Below are 7,945 nucleotides of genomic sequence, written 5' to 3'. Positions count from 1 at the left end.
AATGTTAAAGAATTACTGGGAATTTTCAGCAAAAATTTGAGGCTAATGATATAAAATAAATACTTTAAATTTAAAAAACCCAGCTAAAATTCAAGTATTCAATGAAATTTATTTAGAAGCTTCATTAAGGTTTACATGTAAAAGACCTTTTCAATCATTATTAACATCAATCTGTGGTAATATTAGGACGGAATTTGATTTTTCTTTTCTTGAAAACTTCATACGGATTAATCCTCAATTACAGCTATTGATATAAAATAGTCCTAATCAATCATTAAATTTGGTTTGACACAAATTGTGAATAAAATCTGTTGATTCTTTTCCATAAAATACAATATCTTAAATTATATTTGAAAACCAAGCACTCTTAGGAGTGAAGGGGTTAATTACAGACAAATAAAATTGATTTTTTGATTAAAATCTTGTTGTAACTGTAACAATAAATTAGAATGAAGTTATCCTAAACTGCAAACTTAGCTGCTGTTTGTATTTTTTCCTGGGCTCACAATGAGTTGGCCTCGAATGAGGTTGTCTACAAGAAGCTTGACCATATTGTATCTGGGTTCCGTGACATCTGAATTTGAAAAAAAAATTAATATATTTAAATATATATATATATTTAAAGCTCAGACCAGGCCTTTAAGATGGCTATGAGGAAAAGGGCATTCATTGAATTCTCAAATTGAGAAATCTCTGTTATATTGAGTGACTTTTATATTGGAGTTAGTACATCTCTCTCATAGATTTTACTAAAAAAGGGCCGAATACATTATTTTGTTTTTACCAAGGAGGGCTTCTTTATGTAATAAGGTTTGTTTAATAACAGTTCCTATTATGAATCGTGAATGTTCCCAAACGTGACTAGAGGAATCTTGAAACCTTACTGATAGGTTTATTTCATTGTAAAGCATAAGCTTAAGAAACTGCGGCATGCAAGTGACCGATTCGATTCTCAGAATTTTTCTAGTTTCAGTTGCGCTGAGCGTTATGTAAGCTTAATTCAACCCGCTACATCTATTATTTTATAAGATTTTGATCACGTAACGAATATCGCAATTTGTACTCACCACAAACTTTCAAAATCGTAGCTTTACAGATGGCCACTCGACCCTTGTTTGTACCAGTCAATATGTCAACTGTTGTCCCTTCTTTTAACTCCACGGTGCCAACGACTTTCTTTTCTTTTACAACACTCACGCTGTTCTCGTTTTCCCATTGAACCACAATAAAAGCTATCTTTAGAAATGTTATATTAAGCAAAACAGTTGAGAAAAAATTCAAAGATGAGCGCCAAGTGGAGTCTTCTTTGTTTCCGATCAAGGGCATGATCACGTGGATCTTTTAGGACTTGTCATTGGCTAGCAAAGTGAATCCGCTGGCTTGCCGATTGTAGTGTTAAGAAAAGCGCACAACTTTATTTTGACTTCTCCGACCGGTTCTCTGCTTCTAGACGATGGATACCTTGGTGATATAAATAATGATGTGAGCTCACTCTATGTAGAAATAATCGACAAGAATCGATCGTATTACAAATGCACGATTTGTGACCGAAAGTTGTCGAGGAAACAAAGACTCGAAACTCACTTGAGTTGTGTTCATGGCAAAGGTGAGAAATAACACAAGCCAATCACAGTTTTGAATGCGACTACAAATCGTCTTTTACCCTCATATTTATAAGAGAAGGATACCACATTAGGAAGTATAAGAGATACATAGATGATCCCAGTGTACCAGTACCTAAATCTACAAAGCTTGACCGTAGAAAGCGTTCAGCAACATGTTCCAACGCCGCCATCTCGATTCCTCAGTCGACAACAGAGTAGGGTGCGTCTTACAAAGGAGAAACATTTTTACAAGAGACAGAAGTAACTATATGCGATTACAGAGGTGCGTTGGAACTCTGGTCCACAAATAGTTATGCACTGTCCGAAGTATAAAACAATTTTGTTGATAGCTGACAGACAGAGAAGAACAACAAGTAAACTTTAGAGCTGTTATTATTGAAGTGTGACTTGCAATTTTTATGTAAAGAAGGACTTGTATTTTGCACCAAAAATAAAAGATGTAATATTTTTTGGGAGATCCAGCGATAGGGACATTTAAGAAATTAAGTTATGAAAGGAAACTTGGTTGGTACTTCTCACTACAAACAAGTCTTGTTGACAAATATTTTCAGATCAGAGTTTCAAATAAAGTAAATTGAAGACGTCATTTAAAAGGTGTTTTTTCTCAAAGGGAACATTGACTACCTCTGTCTTGTCTGCATGCCAAATGTTTGCAAAGTGTGTGGATGATCCACAAGTATTGGAACTCTTACAAAAATGTTTTGTAAGAATAAAAACAGCAAAACAAATTACAGCAATTAGTCACGAAAACAGAGCAAAAAACTGAAAAAAAAAACAGCAACAACAGTCATGAAAAAAGAAAGATTAATTAGGTGTTGAATTTGTTTGTCTAAGGCATGAAATTTCTACTAAAAATATTGTCAACAAAAAGTCTCTGACAGTGTTTGAGGCAACTGAGCTTGACTGTTCCAAGGTTTTCTAACAAAGGTAACCAGTAATGTAGGTTAGGGAAGTAACTTGTATTCATAACTAACAAAGTTCTTTAAGTGTAGATAACAATGTAATTATTGTTAATTATTGTGGAAGTTGTGTATCATGGAACAGCCAATGAATGTTTGATGATTTTAGCACATCAGTGAACATGAGACATTAATTTGCATCACAATAAACATATTTTTTGATCATGGAATCCAAGAGTCCTTTGAGGTTAGAAATCAAATCTGTGATATGAGTACATTGGATTAATTGGCAATTTCCATTTAACATAACTGACAGCTGGTTCATGAGAAAATCCATATTAATGTAAAGATTTACTAAAACTTAGTTTGAATAATAAATTTCATGATCTTTTAGTTATAAACATATACATGTATGTATATCTCTTGGTAAGTTTTGTATAGCATACCTTTTATTGAGCCAAAGTTTTAAGCCTCTGAAATTACTCCTTTTCTTAAAACCTTCACATTCAAGGTATTGAGAATTTCTTAGAATTTATGTGGACCTCAGGGTATTAAAATTGCCTCAAATTCAATTCCCAGAAATTCCCAAGAGTTCCACACTTCTTATATTATAGGTAGTTTGTAAAGCTGAGAATTCCTAGGAATTCCTAGGGATTCCAAGTCCTCACAAAACTGGAGTCTTCCTTTCCCAGAAATTCCCAGTCATTCCAAGCTTTTTAAATCAGAGTTAATTTGCATAGTTGGGAATTTTTGAGAAATCCTAGGAATTCCTAGGAAACTGGGAATTCAGTTTGCAAGGGTCATTTGCATAATTGGGAATTTTTGAGAATTCCTAGAAATTCTTAGGAATTCCCAGAAAACTGGGAATTCAGTTCGCAAGGGTTCAGAAATTCCCAGTAATTCCAAGCTTTTTAAATCAGAGCTAATTTGCATAGTTGGGAAATTTTGCGAATTCCTAGGAATTCCTAGGAATTCCCAGAAAACTGGGAATTCAGTTTGCAAGGTCATTTGCATAATTGGGAATTTTTGAGAATTACTAGGAATTCTTAGGAATTCCCAGAAAACTGGGAATTCAGTTCGCAAGGGTTCTGGTGTGAAGCCGACTGCAATTATGTTTTGACTCGACCTTCGGGCTCTTCAAAATACGGCGCAACTCGTAAAAATACTCAGCGATACTACACCCGAAAACGTCTAATAAGTGATTTCAGAAGCCCATGGCCTCCTGGTTCGTTATTGTCTAACTGCTTTTTTTCTGCTCATTTCTTATAAGGCGGGAAAAGCAAAGCAGACAAAGAAGTGTGGCTCGGTTATAAAATTAAAGAACTGGTTTTAATTTGTTCTATCATTATTTGCGTGGGTGGTTTGCTTCTAGTCCTGTACTGACCCTCTCTCTCTCAGCGTTAATAATTAGATTAAAACAATGAATTCCACAGCTGACTACGAATAAGGTCTTTATGTATCTAATCATTCAAGACGACACTGTGAATTGGAGCTGGGATAAAGGAATTCGAATATGGAACTAGTTTATTAGCTTTTATGATTTGAAGAAAGCGATGAAGGACTAAATCCCTTCTTTCCTTCTGGTAAAAACTCAGGAAGGAAGCTCAAAAGTTTCAAACAACTCAGGCGTAAAAAAGCTATTCCAAGAAAGCGACCGGATGTCTATACTGACCTTCCTATCTGTTTCAATCTTCAGACATGTTTTGACAGCTTGTAAAACATCTCATGTTTTAACTTTAGAAAACAATTGATAATTCCGTATTTGAACTGGGATCGGAAAATGCTTTTTTTCATTTAATTGTTTGTTAACGAGTTTAGAGTATCGCAAGATGGCTTTTAACAAAATTTTCAAACAGTTGTGTAGCTTACGATCAAGAGCAGTCGTGATTGACAAATTCCGAATTCCGAGAAATCCAGTGAAGCATGAGATATTTCATGATAAAAGAGCAGAATTAATGCAGACTCTGCTGCAGTTATGTTTTGGCGGCCAGTTGACAACTGATCTATTGCCAACTGCCTAGCTGCTACAGTCATGGAAACTGAACTTTTAACACACAACCTTCAGAATCTTTGCAAGGAAGTTTCTTGTTCAAAGTGCCAGGCTCTTAATACTGAACCTAAAATGCTGCCATGTTTACACAGTTTTTGCCTGAATTGCTTAGAGCAGGTTCTGCGATCAAGTGGCCGCCCTGATACCTTTACATGTCCCGATCCTGAGTGCAAAACAGAAATTAGTGTTCCTAGCAGTGGAGATCTTAAAGAGCTGCCCACTAACTTCCGCCTTGTAAACCTGCTAGATGTCGTGGCCATTAAAGAACACGATAGCAGAGGAGTGAAATGTGGAAACTGCGACAAAACAAGCACCCAAAGTTTGTACTGTTTTCAATGCTGCGCATTCTGGTGTAACGCGTGTATCACCGGGCATAACATTATTCGGGCTAACAAAGAACATCGCGTAATGGCTCTTCACGACTTTCAAGAACATGATTTTGAGAATGTTCTAAAGAGACCTGCCTTTTGCCAAATAAAGGACCACAAAGCAGAAGAGTTAAAGTTCTTTTGCAAGAAATGCGAAGTTGCCATTTGCCAAACTTGCATAGTAGCACTACATGACGGCCATCCCAAAGTACATTTGGAGGAGACTGCAAACGAACTAAAGTCGAATGTCATGTCTGAAATTGAATCCTACAGGGAAAGCATAGAGAATAATATGACTGACATAGCAAAAATTGAAGAGGATTGTGATAGGATTGACATTCATTTCCATAAATTAAAGAGAAGAGTGGAGCAGTTTGTCGATGACACAATCGCTGTCCTTGAAAAGAAGAAACAGAAAATCATTGCCGACTTAGAAAAGGAAGCGGCATTGTCAACTCAAAGGCTTGAGCATGATAAAAACGAGATTGAAAGCCAAGTGAACACAAAACGTTTAGCACTTATCAAAACTGAAAATCTTTTGAAACGAAACCCAAACGCAGACATATTACAACAATACAGTGTTTTTGAGAAATTGCTGCAAAGAGAATTTCGTCATGACAACTCCGTTGCTCCTGGCAATGTACGATTTTGCGAGATAAATTTCAAAGGAAATCAAAACCTATTCAACAATGTGAACGATGAAGAAATCGGTTCCCTTGAAAGTAAACAAACAGCATCAGTCTCCGGCTCTGTTGAAACTCCAAATGCACTCAGAACAAGTCACGTCGAGTACGAGCAATCCCAACAGCAACGCGATAAAGAGCAAGATGATTCTGGCACTTGCCAAGGTAATGATGGTGCGACGAAGGTTCCCGTGGCTCAAGATCCCAACGACGTTCGCTTTAAAATCAGCGATTTTGTTGCAAAGACCAGTGAAGGGTTGGCAGCTGTAAATAGAGAACCTCTTCCTCACCGTCTATTCGCTGCTCACTTAAATCCCGGCCATTTTGAACCAGTTTTATCTTTCGGAGAAGAAGGTTCTTCTGACGGAATGATTAACTTCCCGTGGGGTGTAGCAGTTAACGAACGCGATGAGATAGCAATCACCGATCATGGACGCCATGGGGCCGAGCGGGTTCAGATATTCACCAGCGATGGCACACACTTAAGATCTTTTGGCGCTAAGGGTGCCAAACAGGGAGAATTTGAATATCCCACAGGCATAATATTTGATAAGAACAGAAACATTGTAGTTGCAGACAATGGTAACCATCGTGTTCAGTTGTTCAGTGAGCAGGGTGAGTACCTGAGCCAGTTTGGTGAGAAAGGAAATCTCTTACGCCAGCTTAAAAATCCGCTTGGTTTATCTTCAGATGATGACAATATCATCGTCACTGATAACACAAACAAACTAGTTAAGATATTTTCTAACAATGGCCATTTCCTGCGTAAAATTGGTGAGAGGGGTTCTTTTATCTATCCTTTTCATTGTGTCAGGTATGATGGCAAATATTATGTGTCAGACCGTGACAAACATTGCGTCAATGTGTTTGACAGTGATGGCACTTATCTATATAAATTTGGGAAAAAGGGAGATGGTGATGGTAATTTCAATAAACCCCATTGCTTAGCAGTGAATAAGGCAAGAAACCTGATGGTCTGCGATTCTATGAATCACAGAATTCAGGTATTTGATTTAGATGGAAATTTTGTGTCCAAATTTGGAACAGAGGGCACTGGCCCAGGGCAATTTAATTTACCAGTCTCCTTAGCAGTCTTAAGTGATGGAAAGATAGTTGTCACAGACTTCTGTAACCATCGTATTCAGATATTCGAATCAGTATGATATCTATTTCATATCACTGCTGATATGTTCATTTTGCGTGCAGCATTGTAAGGTCCGGCTGTGGATAATGTGAGCAGTAAATATGCAATCAATTTTCTGCTTAGCTCAGCTCAACAAGCACCAAAATCATGCACAATAAAAGTGAGGTATTTGTGCCTTATATTCAGACCTCGGACTTAAATAAATTTGTTTGGCATTTTGTTTTTGATCAGGAACCAGTTCAGTTAATGATAGCACTATGTAAGCTTGTATACATGTATAATGAGCTGAGAATTGTGAATAAATCTCTCATCTTATCTGGAACACCATTTGATCTATATGAATCTTTGATATCAGTCTCCCTTAAAGAAAAATGTAAACTCAACCACAGTGCCACAGAAGGGAAAATATCTCTTTAACAATGTAAGAAACAATGTCCATTGTTAAACTAAGGGGGGGGGGGGTGAGGCCATGTGCGTGACAAGAAAAGTCTCTGAAGGTAGACGAGCAAGTGACCTCCCACCTAAATAAAACAGTGAAACTAAGTAAGATCTTTCAGAGTGAAATTATTTGTGTGAGTAACTTTTTCTTTCATCCCACTTACGGTTAAATCCTATAACTGAGCTTCCTAATGACAAAAGTTTGAAGTGGGTCTATAAATTTTCATTAACAACCTTAAAAGAATATTGGTAATCAGTAAATCAGTGGTTATTACTTTGAGAACATTGTTTTCTTGGAATCACTTCAAGGAATATCACATGGCATAAGCATGCGTCACCTTCCATGAAAACTTAATGACTCTCCTTTCTGTCTTTTGCTCGCAAATCAGGGTCAGAGCCTTTTTAAATCTAATTATACTGTATTTGGTTCCTAACTAACACTCAGATGATTTTATATTCTACCCCAATTCTTCAATCAGTCAATTGGAGTAAACTGAAACTATTCCTAATTACAATACACTTAGACAAACACGCTTTGGTTACCCCAATGCATGCTTTCCTCTGCAGTAGCTGCTGTGAATATAAAAACCTTCCTGAGGAACATTCATGAAGAAATATCATGTTTTGTACAACTGGAAATTTTCATTAAACTCAAGTGTTGGTGGTTCAGACTGTTTCAAGACATTGTGTAGGACACATATCCTCCTTCCTCAGTGAAGCAAAATATTGTCACAGCAA

At 36.8% G+C, this 7,945-nt stretch overlaps 1 protein-coding gene across 1 annotated transcript; it reads left to right on the top strand.

Annotated features, from left to right (window-relative positions):
- Window positions 1-4,480: 4,480 nt before the first annotated feature.
- LOC131768908 (E3 ubiquitin-protein ligase TRIM71-like) lies at window positions 4,481-7,039 on the top strand. The gene has a single exon (XM_059084610.2). It carries the CDS (start codon window positions 4,557-4,559, stop codon window positions 6,786-6,788), a length of 2,232 nt encoding a protein of 743 aa, XP_058940593.2. The 5' UTR covers window positions 4,481-4,556; the 3' UTR covers window positions 6,789-7,039.
- The last annotated feature ends 906 nt before the right edge of the window (window positions 7,040-7,945 follow it).

The sequence above is a fragment of the Pocillopora verrucosa genome, chromosome 2 (assembly GCF_036669915.1).
Source record: "Pocillopora verrucosa isolate sample1 chromosome 2, ASM3666991v2, whole genome shotgun sequence".
Taxonomy (NCBI): domain Eukaryota; kingdom Metazoa; phylum Cnidaria; class Anthozoa; order Scleractinia; family Pocilloporidae; genus Pocillopora; species Pocillopora verrucosa.
Note: the sequence above shows the minus strand (reverse complement) of the source record. Positions and strands in the feature narration are given on the sequence as shown.

Coding starts and splice junctions, on each gene's coding strand:
- LOC131768908 (XM_059084610.2), top strand. CDS start 4,557: ATGGAAACTGAACTTTTAACACACAACCTTCAGAATCTTTGCAAGGAA.